Raw genomic sequence first — 12,083 nt, 5'->3', positions numbered from 1 at the left:
CTCACAAAACCAGTATGTAGAATTGCTCAATAAACATATTTTGCAAGATTGATTTTGGAAGTAATGGAGGAGGGGATGAACATATGACAGATAAATCACAAAGATTTTTATGACAAAGTAACAAATATACAATAATATATTTATAAAGGAAAAGTACGTACAATACTGAGAGCAATATTAAGGCAATCTGGGAAGCACAAAACTGCTGTCGTGACACTATTAACAATTCATAAAATCCTAAGTAAGATTAACATACTCTAATGCTCTAATATATCCCTGTAATCTCTCACAAATTTGAAGATTTGAGAATTATTATAGTACCTCTATATCAGGAATCTTTTGCTTGAGCTCTGCTGTAGCATCTGTACATAAGGATTTGAAGGCATCCAGTATTGGTCGGTATCCAGTGCAACGGCATATATTACCACCAAAAGAATTTTCAACATCCTCCATTGTTACATCTCTCCCACTCTGCAGCAAACTGTTGAAAACAAAGTGGTTCATGTCAGATGTTTAAAAACTTATCTTTTCAATTCATCACTTCTTTATTTCGCCACATTCACCCTCATACAATGGAAACTAAGCATATATGGTTTAGTAAGTGAAATTAAGAGTTTTCTATGCTGTTTGCCCTTGTAAATCAATCATGAAATAAAGTCTTTAGGGTGTGAAACACATGAAATGCTATATTAATAAGCAGAAGCCATCATATGGAAAGAGAGAGGGGGAAAAGTAGATTACAATGACAACACTGATTAAAAAAATTTAAAATTCAATTTGTTTTCAACAATATCTTTCAAAATTTGCAAATCTGGCGTCCAGTAAGGGAGCCACTAAAAAGGTTTTTAGACATATAAAAATATTGTATCTTCAGCCATGTTTTCTTTGTAAATAATGAGAGCATAAAGAAAAAAAAAATCACAAGACAATTTGCTTACTTGTTAGTTTAGGCAAGGTATAGACATTAATGTTATAAAAATGTATCACCAGTGCCTTGCATCAAATAGTTGTGCAATCTTCATGTAGTTTTTCATGTGAAAGTCATCGTTTAGCTTTCAGAAAGAACAGTCTAGTCTTGATGTGGAGTGGGGTCTTCTTTCATTTCTCAACCTAATTGCTAGGTACTCTGTGTGTAATGTGAATGTCATTTTTGAGAACTTATCATTGCAGCACATCAGCAATTTTGAATAATTTAATGATTATAAAGAATCCGATTCGACTGCAAACAGAAACTGGATGTTTACCTAGGTTTCAGCACGGATAACCACGCCTTCTTCGGAACACACTAAAACTACAAACTGCCTAAAGAGATATGGTCCAACATTAATACAGAATGCCTAAAAGGGCAAAAGACTCGCATAAAATGTAAGTTCTTTATAGTTGGCATTGTCAGTCTTGTTCTTTAGTAATGGGAAATCAATTGGTCAGTTTTCCCTGGTGACAAGTTCAGTTTCTGAAGATGGGTCCCACATACTGAAGTTTCTTTATTTCTACCTCATACCCATATAGTTTGGATGCCACAACTTCATTACAGTCTTTGCACTCTCTTTCACCTAAGTACTTCATGTACTGGACAACATAACATAGCTCGGAGCATTGAAAAAGTTTCATTCCTTCTACTTCCTGGCTTCACTTTTAACACTGAAATAGGCTTATTGCTACACATAAGTTCCTTCCCAAAACAAACTTAACAAAGCAAAGAATAAATATGATGCTAAAAATAAGGACAGTAAAGATTTTAAAATAATAGCTATTTCTACACTCCTGGAAATGGAAAAAAGAACACATTGACACCGGTGTGTCAGACCCACCATACTTGCTCCGGACACTGCGAGAGGGCTGTACAAGCAATGATCACACGCACGGCACAGCGGACACGACAGGAACCGCGGTGTTGGCCGTCGAATGGCGCTAGCTGCGCAGCATTTGTGCACCGCCGCCGACAGTGTCAGCCAGTTTGCCGTGGCATACGGAGCTCCATCGCAGTCTTTAACACTGGTAGCATGCCGCGACAGCGTGGACGTGAACCGTATGTGCAGTTGACGGACTTTGAACGAGGGCGTATAGTGGGCATGCGGGAGGCCGGGTGGACGTACCGCCGAATTGCTCAACACGTGGTGCGTGAGGTCTCCACAGTACATCGATGTTGTCGCCAGTGGTCGGCGGAAGGTGCACGTGCCCGTTGACCTGGGACCAGACCGCAGCGACGCACGGATGCACGCCAAGACCATAGGATCCTACGCAGTGCCGTAGGGGACCGCACCGCCACTTCCCAGCAAATTAGGGGCACTGTTGCTCCTGGGGTACCGGCGAGGACCATTCGCAACCGTCTCCATGAAGCTGGGCTACGGTTCCACACACCGTTAGGCCGTCTTCCGCTCATGCCCCAACATCGTGTAGCCCGCCTGCAGTGGTGTCGCGACAGGCGTGAGTGGAGGGACAAATGGAGACGTGTCGTCTTCAGCGATGAGAGTCGCTTCTGCCTTGGTGCCAATGATGGTCGTATGCGTGTTTAGCGCCATGCAGGTGAGCGCCACAATCAGGACTGCATACGACCGAGGCACACAGGGCCAACACCCGGCATCATGGTGTGGGGAGCGATCTCTTACACTGGCCGTACACCACTGGTGATCGTCGAGGGGACACTGAATAGTGCACGGTACATCCAAACCGTCATCGAACCCATCGTTCTACCATTCCTAGACCGGCAAGGGAACTTGCTGTTCCAACAGGACAATGCACGTCCGCATGTATCCCGTGCCACCCAACGTGCTCTAGAAGGTGTAAGTCAACTACCCTGGCCAGCAAGATCTCCGGATCTGTCCCCCATTGAGCATGTTTGGGACTGGATGAAGCGTCGTCTCATGTGGTCTGCACGTCCAGCACGAACGCTGGTCCAACTGAGGCACCAGGTGGAAATGGCATGGCAAGCCGTTCCACAGGACTACATCCAGCATCTCTACGATCGTCTCCATGGGAGAATAGCAGTCTGCATTGCTGCGAAAGGTGGATATACACTGTACTAGTGCCGACATTGTGCATGGTCTGTTGCCTGTGTATGTGCCTGTGCCTGTGGTTCTGTCAGTGTGATCATGTGATGTATCTGACCCCAGGAATGTGTCAAAGTTTCCCCTTCCTGGGAAAATGAATTCACGGTGTTCTTATTTCAATTTCCAGGAGTGTATTTTATCCCATGTTATGGAGAACCAGGTATTATGTGAAAAAAGGAATAGCTGCAGCCTTCAGGTCCTATTAAATCTGAGAAGAACAGCATATTGCATAGTCCCAGTAGTAGATTCATGGCATATGCTCCATTGCAGTTAAAACTGTACATTAGGAGCTGCAGTTAACACTGCTTCCTCTACTGCAGCCAAAATATGATCATGTAGTTTTAATAGGACATGAAGAAAATGACACTATATTTACAAGATTTGCAGATCAACTATAGCTCTGCATCTATTCCTAACTTTGTTTCTAATTTCATGCCTTCACTCTTCCCTTTCGGCAAATAATACCCGTTTCTCCATAACATGGGATAAAATAGAAATAGCTATTATTTTAAAGTCTTTACTGTCATTATTATGAGGATTATATTTATTCCTTACCTTGTTCAGTTTCTTTTGGGAAGGAACTTGTTTAGGTGTAGCATTAAACCTATTTAAGTTAGAAGGACATGAACACAAATTTGTTTCTTCACTGTTTTCACAATTTCTCCTCCAAACAAAATGGCATTTGGGTCCTATTATTTTGCCTGGGCAGTTTATAATTTTAATTCCGCTGTTATTAGCAAAACTAGTCACTCTTTCACAGTGAGAATACCACACAAACAACGTGTATTAAGAAGTACACAGACCGATAGAAGTAAATGTAGTATACCATAAAGCTAAGCAATGCTAAGCTATGCTAACCAACAAAAAAAATTAATCTAGTGGCAATATAAACAAGGTCTAAACACCATTTACAATTAAATTCTAGAGCTTCGCAACAAAAATTTTGAATTTCCATCCTGTTCCACCTGAAGTGTCTGTAGTTCAAGAGTCATTTTCTTCATAAGAAGACGCATTTAATGTTCTCTGAAATGTTACAAGATTTTTTCTTACATCAGACTATGAACAGTAGTATACACTGACCTGTACATGTTCATTACCATCCCAGGGGAACAGTACCCACACTGAGTAGCATTGAATGCAGCCAGAGTTTTCTGCACTGTATTGTAACCAATTTTTGCATTTCCAATTCCCTCAATTGTTGTTACAGCACAATTATGGCATGAGAATACTGGCATCAGACACTGAAAAGTTTTACATTCTTCACTGAATGATTAATTTTAGACAGATATTACTACAATAGTTTTAGTAACAGAAGTAAGTAAATAGTTTATGATCTTACATTTTTAAAATTTGAAATATTCAGATTTTTTCAGTCAATATTTGAGTACAAAAACTTGATTCATGCAACAGAATACTCACAGAGTTGATTGCAAAAGATTGCTCCTTTTTACTAACAGGATGTTTCTTTGTAAGCATGACAATGCATGCTCCACAACCACCTTCATGACACATTGCTTTTGTTCCTTTGAGGTTTGCATAGTCTCTTATGTAAGTATTGAGTGACGTATTTGGAGGAATTGAACTGTCCACTATAAAAATGAAATATAAGGCTGTTTTAATATTTTGATGGTATTATAAAATAATGAAACTAAATACTAAAGAATGACATGAAATATGCATCTGGTGGTAAATTTATGCCGATTCCAATAACCTTACATACTAAAGGAAATCATGATTTTTAAAATATCTTTTCACTTCTGAAAATACATTGTCCTTACCTTCATACTGCTTTCCATTGATGGAAAATACTGCTTTTATCTCTGATCTGGAAGACAAATGTGGTTTTCAGTATCCGCAGTTTCATATTTCATAACATGACAAAAAAATTACATAAGGTGCAAACGAATTGGACAACTGAAGAAATGTTAGTAGTCATTTGGGTCTTTGAAAATTTAAGTGATATTTTTAGATATTGTTGCTATACACTTATTTTTCAAAACTTTTTCAGTACTACCCAACTTTTTCCAATTGAAAAATGGTCGCAAAGCACTATCTGAACTGTAAAGTTAAATATTCACTATAAACAAACTTCCAACTGTCAGCATAGCAACTTAAGTCTAAGAGTTCAACTTTCGCACATGCAGCACATTTAACCAAGTGATGCAAGCAGGAGAAATAACAGACGGAACTCTGTACAAGCAGTCATAAAGAAGGAGAAACACTTAAAACTTTGAATACAAAAATATTAATTATTTTAACATCTCCAGATTATCACTGCATCTCACTTTTCTCACACTTTTCTTGATAAGTTGCCTTAACTTCCTTAATACCCAGTTTTTGCTACCACTCATTTCATTTTCTTTCATCAGTTGCATTTCAAATGAACCAAAGAAAGGCTTAAACTGGAAGGTTCCACATTTGAATTATTGTGAAATGGACAGACTTTCTAACTCTTGTTATTACACACAGTGAATGGGAAACCTCAATTCAAAGAGTTTACTGTGAGCAGTTGTAAAACATATGACACATGTTAAGCAACTATTTTCAGTCATTCTAAATCATTGACAGATAACTGATTTTTGAAAATTGTCAACACTCAGTAGCTGACATTTTCAGTAATTTTTCTTTTCATGTGAGGAACTATTTCAGCACTTAATTTCCTCTATGCAGGCATCAGTGGCACTTTTAAACTATCTGTGTCCATCATGATTGCCAATTTCATCGACTTTTCAGAATCACATTGTGATTAGGCAACCATATTCATCATACTTTGACTAGTGAACAAAACTGTTCAATCTGCAACTTCTGTTCAGTGCTTAAAGAATTCCAATTTTTGCTACACTTTCACTCTAGTACAAATATCATTGTAGTGTGCTCACTAAGAGTCAAGTAGAAAAATTTATTGTGTATACTGTAAGTATGATTTCCCATGAAGTTCAGATTTTAGCCTGCCATATAAAATTATATCAGCTTTCCAGCCACAATAGCTAGCGACCATCAGCATATGCATTGTTACTGGACAACAATTAAATCTAATTCACTGCTTTCACTCTTGTCCCTACAATTCTTGGAATGTAGCATGAAGTCAAATATATGATTAGATTTCAGAACTGGAGGTGTTTATTCTTCATGGATTGCAGTTTACAATTCGATTTCATTTGCCCACATTGGCAAATTAGGAGGCAACTGCTTGTGAATTTGTGCTGGTCCCATAGAGCTTGGTGGCAGTCAGGACCTTGTGTTCTTTCAATGGCAGTGTTTGGCTATGTGGAATGGAAGCACTTTTGTGAGCACAGTTTGCTGGATATTTCTGGCAGCCAAGATCATGGAAAATTATTATGGAAGTTGATGGGCCAGTTTATTATTTTTGCATCACCTTTAACTATATATCTTCACCAAGTTTATTCTGATACCAGAAATTTATCATTTTGATCTGTGTGAGACACTACAGGCATTTTAGCCATCAGCTGGTATGTCAATCTGCTGTAGACTACTCAAACTAATCATATGAAGTACACATAATTGTGATGGTCCTCAGCAGATCTCTTAATTCTGTTGTTGCTTTGACGTATTACCTCCTGTGTACTGTGTTGCAAATTTAGCTATCTACTGACTTTTATACACAGACAGAGCAGCACACAATTTTTATATTTCCATCATAAACTACACTGTTCAGCAGCACAGGTTGAGATGGTCAGAACTATACTCAGGCAATTTTGCACCCCTGTGAGCTGGAAAGCACCCATACCCCTACCCCTTCTCCTCCCCTCTTAATTGGACTGATTTTTCTATTTACATTTGGCTAATTTATAATTTTGTGAGCATGTTTACTAAGAATGAACCACAGTCAAACTGACACTATTGAAACGCAAGAAGAATTAGAGTGTCAAATGTTTAGCACTATATGGACTAGAGAGCTAATCATCTTAAAAGTTAATTAAAATACATACTCAAAAGTTCAAAAAGCACAACAGTCTTTGTGGGGAAACAGCCTCGCTGTGCAAGTTACCCCCACAATTGCCGACTACACAAAGTGGAGGTATTAAATTTTGCTATGAAATCTTCTTCCCTGAGAAAGAACTTTGGCAGCTGTTTTGTTCCAAAACGAGGCGTATAAATAGGGAATTTTCCAGGGCTCATACCTCATCGTATATTGGTGATATAAAGGTAGGTTCAAATGTTTTGACTAGTGGTTCGGCTAGGGAACATTTGTATAGCTAAAAGAATGTTCATCTTACTATAATAATCCTACAATTCATTGTCGAAGTATGAATATTACGCACTTGCTCCAGCTTAGAGAAAGAGCAAATTTATTGGTTCTATTTGCATTGTATGTTATTTACCGTAAGCCTTAAGGCGCTTATGGAACCACCATTTTGTTAATGGGTGGTTTCTGAGAAAACCCAAAAAACCTTAGCCGCGGATACGAAGACGACTATGCACAGCAAATGACTGCAATTTTTATAACATGCTTTAAAAGTCCTGGTCTGTATCAACCTTTGAAGTTTTCTTGATGTCTTAATCCATTTCCAAGATAGAGATGCTCAAAGAACAGTGTATTGGCACACAGTCAACAACTCTTTACACACGCCAATTTACGAGTGCTATTGACAAGAGATTTCAAACTAATTCCGTATTTCTAGATTTCCGAAAGGGTTTTGGCACTGTACAACACAAGCGGCTTTTAGTGAAATTTCATGCTTGTGGAATCTCATCTCAGTTATGTGACTGGATTTGTCATTTCCTGTCAGAGACATCAGTGTTTCAGTAAATGACAGTCATCAAGTGAGACAGAAGTGATTTCAAGCGTTCCACAAGGTAGTGTCCCTAGGCTCTCTGCTGTTCCTTATCTGTTTAAAGAATTTAGGAGACAATCTCAGCAGCCATCTTAGGTTGTTTTCAAATGATGCTGTCCTTTATCGTCTCTTAAACTCATCAGAAGATCAAAAGAGTTGCAAAACTATGTATGAAATATTGAATGGTGCAAAAATTGGCACTTGGCCCTAAATAACGAAGAGAGACATCATCCACGTAAGTGCTACTTTGGCCATACGATATATCAGTCTATTCTAAAGGCCGTAAATTTGACCAATACCTAGGAATTACAATTATGAACAATTTAAATTGGAAGGAACACTTAGAAAATGTTTGTGGAAGAAAAACCAAAGACTACATTTTATTGGCAGAACACAGAAAAAGGAACGGATTTATTAAAGAGAGCCTACACTGCATTTGTCCATTCTCTTTTAGAGTACTGATGCGCCGTCTGGGATCCTTGCCAGATAGTATTAACTGAGTACATCGAGAATGTTCAACGAAGAGCAGCACGTTTCATACTATCGCGAAACAGGGTGGAGAGCGTCACTGACATGATACGGGATTTGGAATGGGCGTTCAAAACAAAGGCATTTTTCGCTGCAGAGGAATCTTCCCACGAAATTTCAGTCACCAACTTTCTCCTCCTCTTGTTGAGGCCGACTTGCATAGGGAGAAACGACCATCATAATAAAATAAGGGAAATCAGAGCTCAAACTGAAACACAGAGGTATTCATTTTTCAGCGCACTGTTCGAGAGTGGAATAATACATAATTATTGTGAAAGTGGTTCGATGATCCCTTTGACAGCACTTAATGACTGTTTTATTTTGACAGTTTATGGGATCAAACAGAAGTCATCAGACCCGCGATTCCGAAGTTACTCACATAAGAAAGAGGACCGCTAGAAGTAGACGGATCCAGTCAGGGAAATCAAACTCTAAAACAAGGAAATTAAGAAACACAATGAAAGACACATAAGGTTAGACAATCTAAAAACAGGAAAAAAGCAGTCTTTCCACAGGGGAGTTGTCGTGGGGACCCAGATCGCGAAGATATGAAGGTAAGTCCCAGCTGCAACCCACTGCTCCTGCTCCAGCGATGAAGCAAAACTCTAATCTGAAAATAAAAACTACTTTCACTGAGGGTACTGAGGTCCAGTTCAACCATCCATGAATCGGTTGCCAAGATTAAATTTAAGGAATATGGAAGACTATACTTTGCACAAAGGGCCGAAAAGTGGAGTCAAAGAGGACAGCAGACACAAAGGCCAATTGGCCCTGAAGAATATCCAATGTCGGGCCTGTCTGCCTGGCAACTACAGGCAATGATAGAATAACCGGAAAGTGGTCACTGTCATGAAGATGATCATGGTGTGACCAATGTAGGGAAGCCACGAGAGCAGGGAGGGCATTATGGGATCAATAGCAGTGAAGGTGCTATGAGCAGCACTGATGTGAGTAGGGGAACCGTCATCAAGGAGACAAATCAAAGTCTGCAATAAGCTGGTCAAGTAGAAGACCCTACCCAACTAAGAGCCACTCCCTCCACAGCAGGTGGTGTGTGTTGAAGCCCCTGAGGAGGGGGTATGTGGCTGGGAGTTGTTTTATTAAGGTAGATGGTTCAATGTAAGGAAATGACCTACCTGGATGGAGGTAGACATTGCAAATGGTGATTGCTGGAGTCATCTGCACTCCAACTGCAGTCACTTCCAGGGTGGTATGAAGGGGGTCCAGTCACTAATGAAGTCAGCATGAACCAAAATGCACACACCTCCAGATGCTATCTCAGGGCTGGCACAGTTCCAACAGTATGCCCAATTACCATGAAATGTTGGAGAGAGGTCATCACTAACATACGTTTAAGACTAAGACAGAATGGAGAGTAGAAGGAAATGAGGCATTCTATTTCCGAGACATGACAATAATATCTATTGCAATTCCACTGGATTATCGTGTGGTGAGAGTCCAGGTGAGACAAAGAAGCCAAGGGGAGGTCATGTCACTCAGTAAGTGTCACCAACAAGGATGATGTGACATCCATAAAAACTGGGTCTGATTTGTGATGGAGGGAGCAAAGCCTGCCTCCCCCTCCCCCCCCCCCCCCCCCCCCCCCCCCTGGAAAGCTGGAGAAGCCTTGTCCTTTGACTTTCACTGTTTCTTCTTCTCCCTCAGAGGGAGGGAGGAGACATTATCAGTAAGAATAGGTGGCAGTGATATTGGGATCAGATAGAAAGGGAGTGGCTTTGAGACCCTCTGGCTTTGGGTGTCTCATCCAATGCAAGGGTGCAAGCTTCCTGTTCTGAGAATTGTTCCAAGGGGGAGCCCCATCCCTAGGAGCCAGAGAAAAGTGTTTTCCATGGAGGAGGAGGAGCAGGAGGAGGAGTTCCTGGAGGGGAAGGGTTCGGAGGCAGGATGGTGCAAGGGGAGGAGGGAGGAAGATCTACCTGAGGAAGAGGAGAGATTTATAGGGTCAAGTCTGCTAAAATTCTTCTGGGCATCAAAGTAGCTGAGATGGTCTAGGATCTGTATTTCCTGAAGTAATTTTTCCTTAATGTACACTGGACACTAGTGAGAAGGGAGAACTGAGTCAATTAACACAGTCAGTGGGGTGCAAGGACTCCCCATATGGAGAGGGTGGTCAGTCACCACAGATGGGAGTGGCATTGCATTGCAAACCTGAGGCAACAGAAGCAATGCATGGGAGGTGGAACTTAGAAGATAAAGGTAAAGGTAATGGTGTACAGATGTGACATGAATCTCTAAGGCAGGTTATCCCCCTAAAATGCCATGATGAGAGTGCCAATGTCTACGTGATGGTCCTTAGGGCCTTTCTGGACACACCGGACGAAATGGATGCAACGTCTTGTCAGACTGGAGGAGAAGGTCCATATGGAAAATTACACCCTGTGTCATACTGAGTGACTTTTGAGGAGCGATAGTCATGAAGGTGTCCTACATGGTCGCACACAATGAAGGAGGGAGGCTGGCCGGCTGGCTGGCTGGTAGAAGTAGTTTATAAGTAGAGTGCCAATCTGATCTTACTTAACTTCACTGAACTTTTTCTCAATATGTTCCACAAAGAAAAGGGGTTTGGTAGCGGCGAAAGTCTCCCTGCCGGCCTTGGTACAGACCAGGAACTGTGGAAAAGGTTTCTCCCCAAGACTGCAGGCCTGGCCCTTCTACCAGTGGGTAGGCAAGAAAGACAGAAACAGGATCCAAGGCAGAACTATGTCGAGGAAGAGACGTGCCTGCAGAAGAGTGGCCAGAGTTTAACATGTGTCATATGCCCAGTGTCCGTCGTGGTACCACCCACTCCAAACAGGGACTCAACTTGTGAGTGTCATTTAGCCACACATATGCCTGGGAGGATGGTCGCTATTGGGAGTTCTGATGCCCTGAAAATATGGGCACCCACTCGAAGCTTGCATAAGAGAGAGAGAGAAGACGCTAGGGAGGGAGTTATTTTCCTGTCTCGAACACACTACAGATTTCGAATTTAGAGATGGAGGTCAAACCTCTGGTGGGGACCAGCAAAGAAAAGCCAAAAAGAACGATAAGAAACAACCAACCAAAACCACAAGAAAAAGCGAAGAGGGTAGCTGGGCTGACATGGACAGGGAAGATGGACAGGGAAGATGGACAGGGAAGATGGACAGGGAAGATGGACAGGGAAGATGGACAGGGAAGATGGACAGGGAAGATGGACAGGGAAGATGGACAGGGAAGATGGACAGGGAAGATGGACAGGGAAGATGGACAGGGAAGATGGACAGGGAAGATGGACAGGGAAGATGGACAGGGAAGATGGACAGGGAAGATGGACAGGGAAGATGGACAGGGAAGATGGACAGGGAAGATGGACAGGGAAGATGGACAGGGAAGATGGACAGGGAAGATGGACAGGGAAGATGGACAGGGAAGATGGACAGGGAAGGGGAAGGAAGTGGAAGGAAGGGGAGCCCAGGAAGAATAAAGGCTGCAGTAGCTTGGCGACTGGTGCGCACCACATACATACCCACAAAAGAGCTGCGGGGCTCCGTGGGGAGTGGGTTGCCAGGCACTTAAGTGTGATCTGCATAGTATCCAAATAGATAGATACTTTTTACAAATAAACTTAGCATGTAATATCTGGCTAGAAGTAAAAACGTATTTCATAATGTGACATTGTACAGAGAAATATGCTGCTGAGTGTGTTATTAGAAGCATTTGGGGAACT

The 12,083-nt window shown here is 41.4% G+C and overlaps 1 protein-coding gene across 1 annotated transcript in view; it reads right to left on the bottom strand.

Moving 5' to 3' along the window:
* Nucleotides 1-12,083, bottom strand: part of LOC126100259 (uncharacterized) — a 141,598-nt gene that overhangs the window by 82,629 nt on the left and 46,886 nt on the right. Inside the window, exons 2-5 of the mRNA XM_049910847.1 lie at nt 4,829-4,875; nt 4,470-4,639; nt 4,131-4,291; nt 322-481 (exon numbers count right to left, since the gene is read on the bottom strand). Coding sequence (XP_049766804.1) covers nt 322-481; nt 4,131-4,291; nt 4,470-4,639; nt 4,829-4,875 — 538 coding nt within the window. The remainder of the gene's footprint in view (nt 1-321; nt 482-4,130; nt 4,292-4,469; nt 4,640-4,828; nt 4,876-12,083) is intronic.

The sequence above is a fragment of the Schistocerca cancellata genome, chromosome 9 (assembly GCF_023864275.1).
Source record: "Schistocerca cancellata isolate TAMUIC-IGC-003103 chromosome 9, iqSchCanc2.1, whole genome shotgun sequence".
NCBI lineage: Eukaryota > Metazoa > Arthropoda > Insecta > Orthoptera > Acrididae > Schistocerca > Schistocerca cancellata.
Note: the sequence above shows the minus strand (reverse complement) of the source record. Positions and strands in the feature narration are given on the sequence as shown.